At 39.1% G+C, this 20,834-nt stretch overlaps 1 protein-coding gene across 1 annotated transcript; it reads right to left on the bottom strand.

Annotated features, from left to right (window-relative positions):
- Positions 1-1,388: 1,388 nt before the first annotated feature.
- On the bottom strand, positions 1,389-20,080 carry RB195_025251 (uncharacterized protein; the record flags this gene model as incomplete). The annotated part of the gene is made up of 7 exons (XM_064213313.1): positions 1,389-1,508; positions 15,299-15,430; positions 17,193-17,315; positions 17,795-17,882; positions 18,103-18,218; positions 18,290-18,411; positions 19,963-20,080. The coding sequence occupies 7 exons, from the start codon at positions 20,078-20,080 to the stop codon at positions 1,389-1,391; spliced, it is 819 nt and encodes a 272-aa protein (XP_064069194.1).
- Positions 20,081-20,834: the final 754 nt, after the last annotated feature.

Raw genomic sequence — 20,834 nt, 5'->3', positions numbered from 1 at the left:
CTTCCACACACTAGTATGTAGCATATGGAATCTTCGTAATTGAAGCTCTCTGAAGGAATTGAAACAATGGTATCGATTCGTACTCATACATAGCAGTCGTACTGTACTACAATAATTTTCGTCTTTGACTGATTGGGTTTTTATTGGATCTTTTGAAAGCCAGAAATTTTGAAAGTTCCGGCCGAAATTGCTCATAGAGTCTCTTTTCTTCTCATGAAAAACCGCAAGAATGTTATATTTCCAGAAGAAAGTTTATCAGCTTTATCCCGAGCTTTGTTGTCATCATAGCAATGCTTTTTAGTGCAGTTAATGCTCGAAAGTCACCTTGATCTGCCGTAGACAGACACCGTATGTTGGGACTTTTCTGTTCTGTAGAACAGTGTCGCACATGTATGATGTGTAATGAGCGATTGACTAGAAAGCGACACAGTAAGGACGAAACCAGTTCCGTTGACGAAATCACAAGTGAACCTGCCCTCTTTGATCTAGGTCTATAGAATATGTATGAATGGCACTTTCCACAGCAGCTCGCCCTTCGAAAGCATTTGCGAACTCACTGGCCACAAATTCCTTACAAGGAAACTAATCGGAGTGAGATGTCTCGTCTTGTCATTGACGAGTTTTCAAAGGGGAAAACACTAAACTCACTAGATAATTACAAAATTATTCATAGTCTACTTCGAAACATATCCTCTATTTTACGATACATTTATACAAGTATCGTTCATTCGAGGATGCAAAATATGTACGTGTAAATAACACGCGAAGGCCACAAATACTCTCAAAATCAAACGACAATGAATCTGAGGTGATGTTCTCAGCTTTAGTGTTCTTGTCCTTGTTCTTTGTTTTCTGTTTTTTTTTATTCCTTCCCTTTATCTCTTTCTTCCTTCTTCTCCAATGTTCTTAGTCTCTAAATAAAAAAATACCTTTTTCATTCCCGTTACGATTTCTGAAGAACACTCTGTTGAAGGATGACGCTAGCTTTCTCATGACGTTATTCATGTTTTTTCTAGGTGGTAGTTATTTCCCAGTTGTCCAGCATGTTTCAGTTTTCTTGCTTTGAGTTACTAAACAATTTCTATCTATTTATTCAATCCTTTTACATAGTTGATCATGGCCGGTCAAACATTCTACGGATTAGTGACTTCGGAATATTTCTGAACAGATCCATGTGATTCTACATTAGAAATCAATAGATTAGCATTTATAAGAGTAGATTTCACTTCTTTATCAGTTATTGAAGCATGCAGGTAAAAATGCAGTCTGGTGTAGATATTTATTTGAATCCACTACAATCTTTCTCGTATGTACAAATAAACGTACGATCACAGTAATGTTGACTACCAACTCAGCTCATTATTGTTACAAAAGCATTTGTTAGTTGGTTAATGTTGATTGATTTTAAGATTACCATAAATCTTGTGGCATGCTACAAATACTTGCTGATTCTTTATCATCATATTGAATGGTAGACTCCAATAAACATCAGCTGGGAGCGGTTCATCCTGAAATATAATTACTGCAATTAATGTGCTACAATAACATGCAATAATGTAAAGTACTGCTTCGGCTAAAAGAATCCGATGAAAAACTTCGCACTGATATATCTTTGCGGAAAAGATACGTAACTGTTGTCTGAGAGTGTAAAGAGTGCGTATTTTCAACGTTGAAGGATAAAAGGATAAACTGTCCCATGTTGGTCAATCTTAATGCTTCAAATGAACCAATGCGTTCACTTCAATTCAGGATCCTTTGAGGTTTACGAATGTGTAACTGGCTGCCGTATAAAAGGCACAGTGAGTGCTAAGGCGGATTCAAACCTCTGATCGATCGTGCAGACAGCCGAACATCTTACCGACTACCCCCCATAAAAATAGAAGGCCAAATGAAATTTATACATTCGAGCAAATGTTGAAATCAATGAAATATTGAAGCAAATAATTTGGCGCAATATTATTTGCTTAGAAATTCATTACATAGTTTGTCACCTGTAATATCCTATAAATTCCTATAAATCCTTTAGTCCTATAAATTGAGCGCCAGATTACAACGGAGACATTCATCTTGTGAAAACAGCGCATCAGTGAAGAATCGTTTTAGGTTGTTGTCTCCGAATTATGAGTGAAAGACAAGCATCTCTAAAATTAGATGCCAAAACCAACTACTATACTTAAAGTAGAAAAAAAAAACAACTTCTGAACAAGAGAAGGATCGTGACCACTCGAGATATAGTAGAGTCAAAACGAGTTTACGAAAACGCATGCATGAAAATGCATGAGGACAACCAATGTGTCAAGTCTGTATTTTTATCCTCCCAGAGAAATCTGCTACCAATTTGTCAATCTCAGATGGATGAAAGGCTTGGTTGGCACTAGGGCGGTTTTGAACCATCGATCGACCGTCCAGTAACAGCGAGATCTCTTATCGATCCGCCCCTTTTTAAATGTCAATAGTAGTAAGCAACGTTGAGGGTTAAGAGCAATCAGACTAATATTTTCTCGCTACACACATGCTTATCAGCGAGCAGGGTCAAGCGTGTGATGGGATTTTCCCATTGGGGGTCGTAAAAGGAGTGGGTTTCAAGGAAAGGGGGATAGTGAGGGAGTGTACCGTGGGCAAAACTGAATGTTGGACAATATGATAACCAGAACAAAATATTACATAGTATTAGATAATTACATACATTAGAAAGTATTACAATAAAAGGATAAATGATAAAGTCACTGGCGTATCAGTTCACTTGGGATGCGCCAACGCGTTTTATTTCAATTCGTGATCGTTGAGGTTCTGGAACGCGTGTTGGGTTACAGAATGACTTGGGGCCAGCCGATAATCAAGCCAGTGTTATTATCCTCCAATACAAGTCTAGCACCAATTTGTTGACCCCGGAGGGATGAAAGGCTTGTTTGCCGGTAGGGCGAACCATGGACCGTGCAGGTACAGCGGACCTCTAACCGACTGCGCTACACCAACCGCAATATTAAAATAAATAATATTAAATGGTTACATAAACTACAAAGTATTATATTTAGTTTCAGGCATAGAACAGTATGGAAACCCCAACATTTATTGAAATTTAATTACCAAAAAAAAAAAAGCACAGAATCTGTGCACATGGTCATGTCTGGAAGATCGCGAACAACTTGGTTAAAAGGGGGCCAAAAGAAATGTTTTAGGTGTTTTTCAGAGAAGAAGGTTTGACCTAAAGAACAGTCATATCACTCTTTTTTTCTAGTCTTTATGGAGTTTTGATGGGGCAAAATTTAAACTTTTCCGACCATTTTTGAATTTGTCCCATTTAAATATTGAGAGAAGACTGTTTGGAAAGGAAAAATTTTGGACAAAGAGGTTTCCTTAGTCTTGTTATCCGAATATATGGATGATTTATCAAAATGCCGCCGCGCTTTTTTAGGACGGAAAAACATCCTAAAATCCCCATAACTCAGGTCGATTTAAAGCAATGCAGATCCCCTTCAGTATGTAGTAGCCGAGTACATTTTCTATCAGAAACCAGACCACGTTATTTCTAGGGCGTCGTGCGGTTTTTCCAAATTTTCGGATGGAAAAAACAGGAAAAGTGGTATTTTCCCATTTTTCTACTATATGAATTCCAAAAAGACTAAGGATATGGAGAAAAAAAAAACGGCGTGAATGTTTTGTAGGGAAAGTCTTCTTTTCTGGAAAACAACCTGAAACATTTCTTTTGGTCCTCTTATGACGAAGATATTTGCGATTTCCCACACCTAACAATGTGAACGGAATCTGAGGTTTTTTGGTCATTAAATTCCAATAAATCTACTTTCAACGGCAAGTCTCTAACAGTTTTGTGAAACTTTCACTCAGGGGGATGTCGAACCTGCGTCGTCCCATTGTCGCATTGTCAACACTTTATATAGTACGGTCAAAACGACATGAAGCACGTACGAAATTGCGTAAGCGGCCTCTCTCGAGGCGCCTCGGTGGAGTGTAGCGGCTAGGAGTGCGGAGCAATCCTTGCTGGGGCCACCCATCGCTCCAGCCTGCGACGGTCTCGACTCGGTTCCAACTGCTGCCTCCACCGCGCCGTTTCGAGCGCGTACGCAATTGCACCGCAACTATACTCGTGATTTATGTCGTTTTGACCCGACTATACATTTTCAACATAAAATGTTGGGGCTTCCATACTGTTACATACTGTCCTACGCGTGAAACTAAATACAGTAATTTGCAATGTACGTAGTCATTTAATGTTATTTTTGTAATATTTTGTAATGTTTAAATTTATAATGTATGTGCGTAGTGGGTCGTATTCGAGAGGTCCCAAAATCTACATTTTTTCAACTTAATTGCAAGCTTTATTTTCTGTGAATTAAGTCTTTTGGAATTCACCAAATAAAGTCACCAACTGGTTATCATTCATTTTAGCATTTTGAACATTCGAAATTGGCAAGGATTTTTTCAGCGACTTCTAATTTTACATCGGTTGTAAATTAAAGTTAAGAAAATAAAAGGAGTGACCATCCAACTACACGAATTGACTTGTAATGAAAAAAACCATTATTCGTCCAAATCTGAGCAAGATCGGAAAGATACATGAAAAAGACGACGTTTTATTTTATCCTATGAAAAATTAAATGCATACATTATACAGTTATGTACTTTGTACATTTTGACAAAGCTTTAACTCTTACATATTATAAATACAAAATACTAAAGACTCATAAAGGAAAGTAAACAGCGATAAAGAACCTTAATTTCATAAATAAGAAATTAAAGGAAAGTGAATTGATGTCTCTAAACTTTATGGACTTAGTTTCAATCTCATTTCGCTGCCAAACTAATTAACTATCTATATCTTGTTTGAATTACCTATATGGTAGCTGAAAAAGTTTGTTGAAGGGCAGCAGGTTACCCTACTCCCTTCAGCAAGTTTTGGACCGGAACAAAAGGATCTTTATTTTTGGTAATTTTATCTCTGTTTTTTTTTCAAATTTACAAATAATCTATAATATTAAATAACACTAATGTTAACCATAATAATATGGTAATTTGACATTTTAAATTTCAGGCGGGGCAGGTGTTGCGTGGTAGGTGAGAGGTTCCGCTGTCTGCACGATCGATCGGAAGTTCGAAACCGTCCTAGTGTCAGCCAAGCCTTTCATCACTCCGGGGTCAAGCACCAGGCTTCTCTGGAGCATAAAAACATTGACTTGACCCATCGGCTAGCCCCCGCGAGTCATTGCATAGGCCAGTTACACGTTTGTGAACCTCAAACGATTCTGAATTGAAGTGAACATAGGGGCGCATCCCAAATGGATTGACTAACACCAGACAGTTTTCAACTTGTTCAAGTTTTCAACTTCAACTCCCTTATATTTTAATCACCGCTGATCTATAAACTGATCACGATCATTATCGATGATCTCAAGCAACATATCGTTGCCCTTCTTCAAGAAATCGTAGATGATGGCTTGTTGCTCTCGTTCACCGGTCGAAGTCATTTGATTTCCAACTGAATTGCCCTTATTTACCCGTACGCCGGCGGAGTCCAGAAGTTTTTTGAAGTTTCTCGCGTCCACTAGAAACTGTAACTCTTCTTCTAGGAACTAAGAGTTTTTTCCTAACAGTTTGGCACAAAAATTCCTATTCGAGGTCTTCTTCCTTGTTTTGATAGGTTCCTTCTTCCACGGTTTATTTGCAAGGTTTCGCAGCCAAATATGTATTTCATCAGATGTCAACCACCACCAAGCAGAAGAATTTCAGATCGTCGGAAATCACGTTGTGCGTCTTTTCTTCACCTACTTTCAGTTATTCGAAATCCATAGAGAACACGAATTTCTGAGGATATAGGAGATTTTCTGCTGAATGATAACGGTTATTACAGTTTTGTACAATTCCTATAATAAAATCTGGAAAACATTTAAAAAAGAAATCAGATGCTTGGTAACTATGCTCATCGACTTTATGTTCAAAGAGGGAAAAACTCATCAGTCTTCTATTGCGTGTTATTAATTATTATTGTTATTATTATATTGTATAATTTCTATTCTAAAATTTGTCGTCTCCTGCTTTCATAACAATATTTCATTTTAAGAAAGTGTTTTCTTATTGTGTTCGTAGAAAGTTCGCATAAGAAGCGAATGCGATGAGGACTAAAGTTTACTTAGCCCCGAACATGAAAGCTAATTTGTAAAAAAATTCCAAACGGTTCAATTTTCTCGGGAAACCGCAGCAATTTTCTAGGCAGGTGCCGCGGAGATCAAAATCATCGACTATTCACAATCGTTCCTAAAATTTTACATGAGAATCCAATGAAATTCATCACTCATACATTATGCAACAAATTCTCGAAAATTAAATACATAAAGATTGATGTCACATCAATCCGCCTATTATGTGTCAACGCGTTTGACTGCATTTTGGGCCTGTTAAGTCGGGAGCTTTTTAAATTTGCGTACGGCCTTACAATGAATTGCGGGAGGTGTCGATAGAGCAATTCAGTCTTCTTATCCTCTCAGACAATTCTGATACCAATTTGTCAACCTCAGAATGACGAAACGTTTGGTTGGGACAAGGGAACCGTCAATCGTGCAGTCACTTTCAAACCTCTTACCGACTGCTCCACATCCGATCGCTAATGAGGAGGATAATGTCACGTACGTTAAAGGATAAAGTGTCTGGCGTTAATCAATCCGCTTGAGATGCGCCCCCGCGTTCACTTCAACTCAGTGTCGTTTGAGGTTCACGAACGTGCAACCGGCCTATACCATGACTTGCAGGGGCTAGCCAATGTGTCAAGTCAGTGTTTTTATTCTCCCAGACAAGAATGGTGCCAGTTTCTAGACCCAGGGGATGAAAGGCTTGGTGAGCACTAGCCGCTACACTACACCCGCCCATATGCGCACGTGATATTGCCACGATATTATCTTTTATCTCCACCGTTTTCTTCTGCAAATTCTCGTTCATATCTACTCTATTTCAGCAATGCGTTAGCACCAGTCTCTTTCTCGTTAATTTAATTATCTTCGAATTGAAACAAAACCTTAAAAAAAACCTTATGGGATTAACCTTTGCTCGCTTGTGATAGGTTAAAATTCGAAAGTTTTCTGTCACACCTGAAACAACACCGATTCACGCAATATAAAGGATGGTGAATGTCTTGGTAGTACGACCCTATCTGAGAAAATCTTCAGCGTCAGACTTATATTGTACGGCAAGGTATGAGCGAGGTTACAAAGAAACTAAGTACATACCACTTGAATCTTGCCTCATTTTCGCGTCATTGGAGCAAAAAAAACTTATCCTACGTATGGTGCAAAATCTTAGTTTTAGTAAGAAATAAAAGATTCTTAACAGATTCGTCGTAGTCTGTGTCGATTTCGAAGGTGATAAAATCACAATCGCTCTCTGAAAAAACAATTCAACATTCACTTAGTTCCCTTTTGAAAACATGAAATTTATTGCGTTTAGAAAACAAGGACGAAGTCTAATTTGTGATGTTCAACAGAAACGTGAGAATCTCGTAAGGAAACACCTGACGCTTAATTCGCGAAATGGATTTTCGAATACGTTCTTGTTGGATCAGTGGAAAACAGCACAAACATGCGTTTCAATTAATATCGAGTACTGCATTTATGGTTTTTTTTTTCCAGGACATTCGCGGTTTACGGAGCACGACTAGAACGATAGATGGACAGAAACTCTGCAGCGCCACAGATTGTGGCGTTTTGAGCACGACAACTAATCTAAGAAAGAAGAAGAAATAGGAGAAACGAGTCTAAGAATTTTTTTCTCTTCATTAGCACCTTTAAAGGGGAAGCATTCCTCTCTTTTTCACCGCAACATTTGCTTCTAAAGTTCGCTAATTATTCTCTTTTCTTTTTGAATAGTCAGAGCCTGTGAATTTTAAGACGCTTATATGATAAATAGTCCTACAAAACAACCTATAAGGACCTACTATTAATCCTTGGCAAATGCATAGTGAATTTTGTGGCAACACAGCCAAGATCGAGTTACGTTAGTACCAGAAAGCTAACTATGGATCTTTGAAATGAGATTTGTTCCTGACCTGAAATGCTATTCAGTCCGCTAACTTTAGAAGGATAAGAATTAGTTTTTTTTTTCGTTTAATGATTGCTATTTAAATAAGGTTGAAGCTGATTGGCTGAATTACTAAGAGTTCGGATATGATGTGTATTCAAAAGAAAAAAACCATTTTGTTCCACAAAACCCCTCAAATCTAATCGTGACATGTTTCGTTGAGGAAAATTTGTAACTCTGTATTTTAGCCTACAGTTTTACACGGAATATTCAAATGATATTCATACATTAAATGCTAACTATTATTGTGCGTTTTGCTAACTTATTACAGTTATTTGCATGTGTGCCGGGATCGAGTAGTATTTCTGCTCACTTCACCATGTAACTCAAAATTATTGCGCCTTATTACACTTTAACAGTTAATTTTTCACCCTTTTATTTCCTGCGAATTTCCGTGCAGTTTTAACTCCTTTAACTACAAAAACTCCTTTAACTGTATCTACTTCAACTTTACTTAAAACTAAAACTTTTACTTTTACTTTAGAGGCATCACCCACGAATCTGAAGTGGTACGGATTTTAGCTGTAGTATTCATATGCGGCTTAGTAGATTATGGAGAGGGGTGATTCCGTCCATTTCTTCCTAATTGCCGTGAAAAATGGCCCGGAAGATGCGGCGCGTGCACAAGGCTGGCGCGCTCCAATCGAACTTATTGTAGAAAATAGCGCGCTGGAGCGCTCGAAGACGTATATTCCGGGCCGTTTTTTTTTACGACAATTAGGAAGAAATGGACGGAATCACCCTTCTCGCCATCATCTACGATTCCGTATACGAATACTCCACCTGAAATCCGTACCACCGCAGATTCGTGGCCTCTAACTGCGCTTCAAATGATCTTCATTAAAACTAACTCCACGTTACCTATGTTGCTTTTTTCTCAGCAAAATAGAAATACGGCATAATGTTGTAAACCGCAAGTGAAATGGATGATGGATTCAATACATGTTTTATTGTATTCGAACAGTGTGATTTCGATTTTTATGTGGTTTAAAACGGTGTGGGATAATTTGTTACGTAAGTAAACACGCCCCGACAAGGTCAATGCTAGCGAGATGTGACATGAACTTGAAATAAAGTGTGAAACTAGCTGCATTTCTGTCTGTGTCGTATGTAAAACGATCTCCTATGCCGCACAAATTACACATCAGTAGGCGAAACCACGTTCTCCACTTTATTTTTGCATTGTATGCTGCAAGCAGTGATGGCATTTGTCCCCAGAAATTGGCGTATCGATTAACGAAACGACCAGTCAAAGAGTAAAAAATTGTAGCCAGAAACTTGTCCTATATATGTTTTGAGTGAAAAGTTCACGTCAGCATTATATGCAGTATGAAGTAGCTATCATGCTATTTAATAACGCGCTTAGCCCGTGTGTGTATGTGTGTGTTTGTCTGTGTGTCTACGAAAATACTCCATAATGATGCTTAACTCTGCACCGGCGAGGTGCAGAGTTAAGCCATGCACCTGATAAACGAGCACTCTACCTTTTCACCATTGTCTAAAGCTGTGCGGCTATATATGTTGGCTTTGATAAGGCAAGTTAGCTTCTCTCATATGCTAGTGAGAGTAAATAGACTTTTATGTTAATGTGTACTTCCAGAATTACAAACTATCAGGATATATAATAATGGGCTTATTCTGTCGCGTGCGTGTGTCTGTGTATGCGTGTCTCAGTCAAGAAATCCCAAAAAAGAGGGAGACGAATACCATGGCGCCGGTTTGGTGTGCTGGAACTTCAACGCGGTGAAATTGGGTGAGACGGGTACTACGGCGTCGAATTCGTGCCCCGGAGCCGGATAGCTGCAAAAGGGGTGGGACGGGTCCCACGGGGTTGAAATGGTGCGCCGATGCCAGAAAGCTATAGGGTGAGGAGAGACGGGTTCCACTGCGTCGGATTGGTGCGCGGGAGCCCCAGGGCGGTAGAATGAGTTTCTGTGGTTCCTTCGCATATTTGTTACCCAGCATGTCTCCTCATGCTTGTAACATCCTTTCTTCAAAGAAAGGAAACAGGCCTGCGAACGGCTGATCAAATACAATACATAGTAGCAGTTTATGCGATTTGACGTAGAACGTTATTTTTATCACTACGATAGTGATATTCACGTCATTCCATGTTAGCACATCATTCTGTGGTAATAGTTGAAAACGGAGGAGACTATTACTTCGAATAATGTTTCTAAGTTGTGGACGCTTGAGAGAAACATAGATGTAAAATTAAGCTGGATTGCTCTCCAAATATAGAACTGAGCGTTTAGGGAAAAACCATAAAATCTTTCATCTATGCTTGCATTTTCGGGTAAAAAAAAATTGAAGAAAGCGTTGATAGAAAAAAAGCAGTTATTATTTTTCAAAAAATGTCGCTGCTGTCATTTCTGTTGTTTCTTATTGATCGGTAAAAGCGAGCGAAACGAACACCAAAACAAGCCGAAGTCCGGCTTTGGCCGGACGTTCAGACTGCTATTGCAATAACGGTTCCAGTTTTTTTTTGTTTACCTTTTTGTATTTTTTCTTCTCCTTTGTTTTTCTGTTCGGTGATATGCAAAAGCCAAAAGGGATACTGTGTTCCTTAACGAAACGGAACCGTATGACACTGGTTTTTTTCTGTATGCACAATCCGCATGTATTCTTCAAATTCCAGTACCTAGGTTGACTACAGTCCCACTCGCTATGAATGAAAGGAATGCGATGACAGACTCCTCTCCATGTTCTGCACAAAAAACAATCAAATAGACCTCAGGAGAATACAGCGACGCCAGAGCAATGTTCGTTAGACCAAGCGAAGCTAAAATGCAAACGATAACACTTGAAACTCCTGCAGAGTTTATTGAAAATCAGACGACGGAAAATGCTAGGCACAAAAGTTCAAAGTGTTGCATAACAGGTCCAAGATGAGCAGGATGAGACGTGCAAGAGTGAAGTGTTTCTTTGCGATAGTACTACTTTACCGGAATTTAAATGTATCCACCAATAAGCATGATTATTAGTAGGAATGTGACAACACTTGATAGTTCTCTGAGCTTATCCATTGATCTGCTCGGTCTGTAGTGAAGAATGATATTAATCCATTTTTATTAACAGCTAACGTTTTGCTATTATTGCCATTGTCAGAGTCTGGAAACTCAAAGGCATCGGTGACTTATCCTCTCAAACGCCTCATTACCCCGCAGAAAACATTCAAGCGATAGGTAAACCCAAAGAACACGCGAGAACTATATATTGCATTCGAATGTAACTGACGTGGCAAGGAGATTCGCTGGAAAAGCTGGAATTGGAGTTGTAGATGGCGAAATTAGGAGTGGTTCAGCTCATCCCTCACTAGTCGTCGTATAAAACGGCGTGGGAGTTGCTTTAGTTCCTGCGACCTACTCTGGAACGTGCCTCTATGTACACAGTCCGGTCTCCTTAGCTGCCTATTCATTGGTCTCATGTGAATAGGCTGATGAGAACTCATCACTGACCTTACACCGCTCCCACTTGGGAAGTGGGTGTGCACAAGGATGACGCGTATTTAAACATGACATAGGCATTCGGGTGAGTATTTTAGAGAGCAGCACAGTGAGTTTATCATGGAAAACGTCCTGATTGTTGTTTTCAGCAGTTTCCTTAGATAGATGAGCACTTGCGACCCAGAGTTTAAATCCTCTGCTACCCCGCAGTCGTACAAAGTGGCATCTGACGTCGTTGAACCAAATCCCTCCACCAGGGAGTTACCAAAAATTCCATGCTCCGTTCATGCGGTTGATTTTTCAGGTTGTGGGTTTTGGCGATGTGCGCTATATAACTCGCCCGTTCTCAATGCGTACACTCGAATGACTGACTGTGTTTAGTAAAACCAGGACCACCACAAGCAGGACCAATCAGATTTGTATACGCGTCCTTACTAACCTATTCAAGTTAGACAAATGAATAGGCAGATGAGGGGCCGGAACATGTACATAGAGGAGTGCAAACGTACTTCGTAGCAACTAAAACTCCGTTTTTTACGACGATGAGGAAGAGATGGGAGGAGTCACCTCGGATCTAGCAATTTGCAACCCCAGCTCTAGCTTTACCCGGACGATTTACCGTCCAAGTATCGGAAGTTTTCCTTCCGGAATTCGCAGCCGATACAAAGATTCACGCGCCGCAAGCTAATGACCTTCCCGAAGTTCAAATTGCCCCAAGTCTGAGAACGAATAGTTCCACACCAACATTTTTTAGACCCAATGGGACGCTAGTTAACTCACGTTATCTCTCCCACTACGCTCTAATTGGGGAATATTGGGTTGTAGTAAAAAAAAAAGTTTTAACATTGCTTTCTAAATTTGCTTACCTGAGTTTAGTTGCTAAACTTTTTTTTAAAACAGACTCTGCCTAAGTTTTCGGAATGCTTTTCGATGGTTTCTTGGTAACATTTTACCGCGAAGATGATCAACAAGAGGTGAATCCGTTATAATTGTTACTTTTGCTGTCACCGTTTCTCAAAGAGAAACAAATAGAAAATTGTCTTCTTATGTTTTTTTGTTATGCCAACGAGGTTTAGGTGAAACTTCTTTATTGGCCTGACGTTTCGACAAACTCGTCTTTTTCAAAGGCCTGAAAATGGTTCGAGGCCTCTGATACCATGCATATCCCACCAAACTACTCCTCTCTCCTCGCCAACCCCCGATATTGTTCCAAGTACACCACGCAAGACCTTAAAAGGAAAACAACTGACCAGTTTCACCGACTAGCAGGGTTGGTACACCACCGCGTTCTTAAAGGTTGTCACCAAGGCGAATGAGATCTACGCACTGTACAGTATCCTCCTTGTTATTAATAACAAAAATGAGTGCTTATCAATTACCAATGACTTCTTGCCGTTCGTAACACTTTGTGAGCTATAAGATTGCCCCACATGCAGCTCCTTAACGTTATCCAGACACCAGTACTTAAGGATACTGCACAGTGCGTAGATCTCATTCGCCTTGGTGACAACCTTCAAGAACGCGGTGGTGTACCAACCCCGCTAGTCGGTGAAACTGGTCAGTTGTTTTCCTTTTAAGGTCTTGCGTGGTGTACTTGGAATAATATCGGGGGTTGGCGAGGAGAGAGGAGGAGTTTGGTGGGATATACATGGTATCAGAGACCTCGAACCATTTTCAGGCCTTTGAAAAAGACGAGTTTGTCGAAACGTCAGGCCAATTAAAAAGTTTCACCTAAACCTCGTTGGCATAACAAAAAAAAACATAAATACACTATCAAACGCCGAGGTTTCAAGAAGAGAGGACTTGGAGAAAATTGTCTATTTCTTCGATTTAGAATATTGTCTATTTCTTCGATTTCTTCGTTTTTGTGTGCATTCTTCCTAGGCTCTAAAATACCTTCTATATTCGCATCCTTTCATGCACTGAAGTCGAACATAATTGTGATCTTTGGTAGAAATATTGACCCTAAAACTTTCATGCTGCAAAATCGGAAATAGAGGCGAAAAAAAAAATGCAATCCTAAGTTCAAAGACACAAATTTCCCAGTTCACAAATTAACGCTTTTAAGACAACAAAATTTCCTATCAGCTGTCTTTTCAGGGATGAAGTTGTCCTTTTGATAGCGCAGTAACTTTTTACAAAAAACTTTACAAACACTTTCACAACCAGGAGCTATTTCGAGCACCTTGTCAAATATGCAATATTCCAAATCTCAGCATTATCCCGATATCGCGTTGTTGTGCTATTCCACGCCTTAAAAATTCGATAACAGTGTGCAAGGAGAAACTCACTCTCCGCTCAGTGACCTAAAATTTCCCTTAGAATCAGACATCCAAATTTCGAAAGACAATCACTTGTTCTCTGAGCGCTGACGACAAGTAGTAATCATTTAACAGTAAGTATGCAATCATTGGAAATGCAAAAACCATTTACCGAGTAAAAAAATAGAGGAAAGATCATTTGCTTCCGAACTTGAGGGTGAAGGGGATCGTAGTGTAGTCACTGGATAAATTGCGGGTAATGAAATTTGATGATTCTGCAATAGTCAAAGTTTCTACAGGTCGTTCTAGTGAAAATCTCTTAATCATCACATTTTTTTTGTAATCCAAAACTTGTGGCGAGATTGTATTTCTCCAGACATGTATCATCTTCGATTCGTCATGGCCGAGAAAACCCTTGATGATATTTTTGACAATCACTACGTTAGAGAAAAGTTATTAGGGACATGGATTGATTTTGGTAACATTTTTTTATTTCATATGGTTAAATGTTTCCGTCTTGTCACGGAAAATGAAATGCAGTTATAAAGTATTTACTTACAACGATTTTTCCCCTACTATTAGACAATTACTCTACTTTTCATTACAGCGCTTCGATGATTGTTCAATCATGAACGGAACCAGTTTCGAGGAAGCTCCGAAATGCTCATGTTTTGCTGTAAAGTACAGGTCTGACGCTGAAGATTTTCTCAGATAGAGTCGTACTACCATGACATTCACCGTTCTTTTATATTACGTGAACCAGTGTTGTTTCAGGTGTGACAGAAAACTTTCGAATTTTAACCTATCACAAGCAAGCAAAAGTTAATCCTATAAAGTTTTTTTTAGGTTTTGTTTCAACTCGAAGATAATTAAATTAACGAGAAAGAGACTGGTGCTAACGCGTTGCTGAAATAGAGTAGATATGAACGAGAAGTTGCAGAAGAAAACGGTGGAGATAAAAGATAATATCGTGGCAATATCACGTGCGCACATGAGTGGGTGCAGTGTAGCGCTAGTGCTCACCAAGCCTTTCATCCTCTGGGTCGACAAACTTGTGCCATTCTTGTATGGGAGAATAAAAACACTGACTTGACTCATTGGCTAACCCCTTCAAGTCATGGTATAGACCAGTTACACGTTCGACTCTGAATTGAAGTGAACGTGGAGGCACATCTCAAACGGATTGGTACAACACAGATTTTTAGATCTTGAAAGCCATATTGTCTACGCTACTTCACTACTCTCATTACATGCAGTGCATGGGAGCGTTGAGCGCTATTACTGCAGTATGGATGCTTCGAAACTGCTTTACTAAAGCGTTTCACATCTCGGTCTGTGTTTCTCTCATGTAAATGGGTACCTCAGAGATCTTTTTTGTCCTTTTTCTCTTTGTCATTACTCCTGAAATGTTAGGGGGTTTATAATTCCATGACGCTGCTGTAGTTAAATAACGATTATCACACTCCTAATTCAAACTAGAGTTAAACCTAAGTTTGATAAAATGCTTACCTTAAAGAAACTCTTCTTGGTTTTGCGATATACGCTTTCAATTCTTGCTTGAGTTTGCATTTGCTTGCTGACATCGGTATCGAAGATGTATACAGTAGCAAAAATCCCCATAGAGCGAACAGATTGACCTTCCTGTAATACTCTTCTTACTTCTTATTTTGGAACATATAAATTGTCAATAGTCCAAGTAAACTAATCTGGAACTAAAGGAATGCTTTTGAAGAAGTTAGAAAATCCAATGCGTTTGGATAAGCAGCGGTCCAGGGAAATTTCAAAATTACTGCACTATCAAAATGATCTACTCTGTTGCCGTTGAGAGATGCTTGGAATTAATTCTTTCATCGTTACAGCTTCCATCAAATATGTAGAGTAATGAAATAGTTAACTCAACGAAAAAGGATCAGAACGCAGTATGATAGTCGCAGAACACAACCTTGACACAGTTGTTGTTTTCCCAATGCAACCGTATATCTCTTTACTCTTTAAAGGCATCACCCCACGAATCTGAGGTGGTGCACATTTCAAGTGGAGTATTCTTATAAGGGATAGTAGATTATAGAGAGGAAGGTGATTCCGTCCATTTCTTCCTAATTACCTTAAAAAATGGCCCGGAAGACGCGGCGCCGCACGAGGCTGGCGCGCTCCAATTAAACTCCTTGTAGAAAAAAGTGCGCCAGAACGCTCGAAGCCGTATCTTCCGGCCCGTTTTTCACGGCAACTAGGAAGAAATGTACGGAATCACTCTCCTCCCCATAATCCACCATGCCGTATACGAATACTCCACCTGAAATCCGTACCACCTCAGGCTCGTGGAGTTATGCCTTTAAGTAGTGCCTTTATAGCAGCCCAAATCCAGAAGGAACGCTTGGACGAATAATGAAGCTTCCAAAGAAAGAAACTAAAAGTGACTTTGTCGCTACAATGTCACTTTATTGTAAAATAAATATCGACACGATGTAAATGAGTGTTTCGTCCCTCCTAAATCTGATGATGATGGTCTCTGAATATAACCGTTGCGCAAAATTTGATGTTTTACCGTTGGAAAACAAAATATATGTTGTATACTTTACAATAACTTCCAACAGATACGGAGAACATATCGTATCGTGTGTTTGTCGCCACGTTAGAGTACCGGTACAACGAAGTACTGCAGCAGCTAACTAGAACTTTTGCAGGAGATTTCTCCTTCACCTGCTTGATCAAGAAACCACTTTATTTTGTTGTACCTTCTGAACTATTCAAATTCCGGTTTATCTCAACTTTTCTCATGCTCGGCAACCGACGGCTTCTCCTCGAATATCATTCATGAAGAGAAAGGAGCGGCACAGATTGTTCAAAAAAAGAGTATCCATTGTTTTTTCTACATTTTAAGATCTTCATAGAATTCATTTTGAAATATAAAATCATCTAATAATAATGTTGTCATAATGATAAATGATTGCAATGCAATATCAATATAATAAACAAAAATAAACAATTCAAAATATTGAGGGCGCAAAGCTGTCGGCTTCTTTGAAGTTTCCTTGTTTTTGGTCTCCCCCATAGTTTTGGGGGGTTTTTTTTACACAAGTTGTGGAGTGAAGCAGATGTCAAAATTATTGAAGGTGCTGAGCTATTTCAAACTCATGTCCACGACATTTCGACTTCGATTAATTCAGCGAATGCCATATCACTTTAGCTAAACCATGTTCTTCCGAACTAGATTGCTGCATAATCACGTGAAGAATTGGAAACACGCCTAGCTTGATCTTAATCTAGTGGTCATGCTTGCATATCATTAACTATATGGGACCACATTTACGTACCCCCATTCAGCTTTCATTTTCATTTCCATTGTCTCGTTTTCTACAACCTTGATCCCCTCGTCGTCACAAAACAATAGAAGCTATCTTACGTCGCTACGAACGAGCTGAAGGAATGACTCCTTTGTAAGTCCTTGCGTACGCAGAATATCCTCCAGCTTTGGAAGACAGAAAGCAAGTTTTAAGTTATCATACGTCCCTTTGGAGAGTCCATCCTGAAAATAGGAATCTCAATACAAGGCACTGTAAGCCTAACCAGCTGACAATATAAAACTGAAATGCCTCACATTCAACACTTGTCACAGTCTATAGAAGGAGCAGAATCTCATCGAAAACTTTGCAAATAACATGATTTTTTTAGAAAGCCTACTGAAGAGATAACCTAAGCAATTTGAAGAATGCACTCTAATTATATTTGATTATATTATCAAAAAAATTATCTGAAGCTTATAGAATGAAATTACCTGAAGGATAATACTTTTATATGACTTATTTGCTTATTGTTGACTCAAAGTAATATTTGTGAAACCGTTTTACAACGGATTCACACTGAGTTAGTTAAAAAGGAGAAGGAAATGGTAAGAGAGTGTGCCAAAGAAGTTAACACTTTCACTATTCATGTGTGTTCCTAGCAGCTGCAAAAAAAAGAATAGATATCTTTGCTACGTTCGAAATCACACCGTTATAAACCTACCGAGCATTTGATCGGATTTCCGTCCAAGAGGAGCTGTGCCTGTACGCCAACATTGTCTTCGAACGTTTTACACGCATTACAGTAAAGGCTGGAATCGAGTAAAATATTTCTGCATAGCGCATATACACTTACGTTAAATGTATTTGTAGAGTTATTATCTGAAATACCAAATAAATTAATCATGAACACATTGCAATACACGGATCTTCACTTCAGGAAATACTTACTAACCATCCACAACATCTTAAATTTCTTTGCAAAATACTCCCATCATCTCGGAAAATCACTTACCTAGGCAAAGCACTTACCATGAACCAAAGCCACCACATCCATCAGCGCCCTGTTTAACACAACTTTCTGGTACTTGTTTCTTGCTTGCACTATTACGGAGTTCCAGATAGATAGAAAATTCACCGCGGAAGTCCTTAAATGAACTCAAGAATTTCTTATCCACAAACAGAAGTTTTAAATAACAAAAAGCCCACTTAAACTTACTTCTAGCACATCAACTCTTCCACCTATTGCGTAACAGTTTGCTCGACCAGGACTGGGTTCTAACTTTGGACCACTTCTATCGGTTCCTGACTCAAACTCCAACTTTTTTGTCCACTTTGCATCTAAACGCATATCTTACATGTCCTTTTAAATGTAACGAAAAGCTCTTCTGTATCTTGTTCTAATAGTTTTTCCTAACATTGTGTCTTTGCACGCAATTTAACAAATGATACTGAAAAGAACTATGGTAAAAGAACTTATTATCGCCCCAGCATTTGAGGCACAATTTTGATTGAAATTTTGAAATTTGAAACAACTGAACATTTGAAAACATTTGAAGATTCATTTGGAAGGAATTGAGAAAATAGGAAGGAAACCATTATGCAATCTACTAGGTGATAAAATTGATCAGTTCCCGAAAAAAAAAGGACTGAAGGGCAAGGGGGGAGGGCAGAGGTGTACGAAAATGTACTAAACCTGAGCTTTTGCTTACCAACTCTTCTCAAGATCAGCTTTGCAAGATACTCATGTACACGACGTTTGCATTTCCGTATAATAAGTATGGGTAGTTCTAAATGAAAAGATTCCTATGAATTTTCATAACTGCTTCGCTCGTACCTCTTTTCTTTCGTGTTTCACATCAAATATGAACATTGTCTAAACGAACTAATAATTGTAGACCTCTGAGTCTTTTCTCCAATTCAGATTTTTATCGTTACCTTTACAGAATCTGTATAAAACTGGACGACAGAGAAAAAAGAGGAAAACACATAAGGACCAGAATAAAATCCGATAGACAAAAGTATAAACCAGCTACACTAACAGTCATCAACCGATAGATTAAACAATGGACGAATCTGAATCAATTTGATTTCAGGTACTCCTTAGGGTGCAGTAAGGTTTGATAGGAGTTGGTGTCCATTAGCTGGTGAGTGTTTCCTGGCCAGTGCAAACTTTGGGAGCAAAATACGAAGCATCTCACATCCTACTTTGCATTTTGAATCAGAATTTCTTTGTTCCTCGAGTGATACCGTCGAAACGATAGTCAGTACATGTCTAAGGTGTTTTAGATGCTCTCGATAGTTTTGGTAGACCAAAATAAGGCTTCAGGTCTAGGTCTTCTGCGATAACCTTTTTCCAAACACCTGTGTTGAAGTCCCTGCTTTTAAATCCGCAAAATCTGCTCATAGCGAACATTGTCATCATATCTGATCGTAAATTCTTCCGTAAAACCACTTTATAACTTCTCCATGCGTGAAATAGTTTTATGTGTCTGTGGGTCAGATAAAACATCACCATACTTAAGGCGAGGCCTCGACGGGTTTCTTGGATATAATCCCGGAATCCTATGAAGAAAACACTCGGAATAAGCAGCGCATCAGTCTTGTTTCATTTTCTCTTCGCAATGTCGAATTTCAATTCTTCTTTGAAAAGCGAGTTATGGGCAGCTATTCCGTCTACTTCCTAGAGAATGATGTATATACTAAACTCTACTCTTGAAATTTCGCTAGAATGGAACGACATGGTCCGTCAAATCAATTGAAAGACTTTAGAAGTCTTTGGTGCTCGTTGTAGTTCTCGTCTGACTCCACAGAGTTACATCCATGTGGGACGCGTTTGGCAATGCTTTCTCAGCCAATTATCGCAATATTAAGGCAGGAAACTGAACTCACTGCCTCCACGATTACATGGCTGGTGTTTGATTAAATCCAAATGAAAATTGAGATCATCTCCAATATCAAGGGATACCACAGCAGAAACGGCAAAAGGCATTAGGAGAGTAAACTTCATTCTGTAAATATATAGCAATGTTTTGGAACAATCTTGTTCGTGAATTTTTGTCCTTCGTGTGGTCTAAGAAGTTTGATAATGTTGTAAAATCCCAAGGAAATGAGTGTGAGAATTCATCCACACGATATTCGATTGAAAGCTTCTTCCGCAGTTCACGAAATAAATGTTTTAACTAAGTGAAAACGGTAGAAAAATCAATTCATAGTAGGTGAAAAGGAAAACTGAAATGAGCAGAGATTCGGCAGTGTAAAGGCAAGGCAAGCGTTAATAGCGAGCAGTCGCAATCGGGTTTCTTCGTTCGTGAAAGACAAAAAATGACCACGGATACCGACGAGTGCCGCGCGCAAAGCCTAAGACATACCGGTCTGTTCAGATATACATAGCGAAACGGCGCATATCCATTCGTAAGTTACCTGGAGTCGCCAACACATTTCCACAATTTTCACGTCCCCCTGTGCAACTTTAAAAAAAAAATCTTCCGGACGTATTTGACCTTCGTTAGTTCTTTTGCAATCAACGCCAATAAACTGTCTGAAGACGGCAGCATTTCGTATAATGGTTGAATGGGAAACTTGTTGCAATTATGCTTCTCCAAAATTTATATTCTTTCCATGCAGCTCCAATCTCAGCACACTTCTTATCGAGAATTAAAATATACGTAGTAATTCTGGATCCGTGAAGCCGACGCAAAGTTTAAGATTTCTTCAACTAGATTGGTAATAGTTTTTAATCGACACCGAAGCCAGCAACATAG

The sequence above is a fragment of the Necator americanus genome, chromosome X, assembly GCF_031761385.1.
Source record: "Necator americanus strain Aroian chromosome X, whole genome shotgun sequence".
Lineage (NCBI taxonomy): Eukaryota > Metazoa > Nematoda > Chromadorea > Rhabditida > Ancylostomatidae > Necator > Necator americanus.
This window is presented reverse-complemented; position numbering and strand designations above follow the sequence as displayed.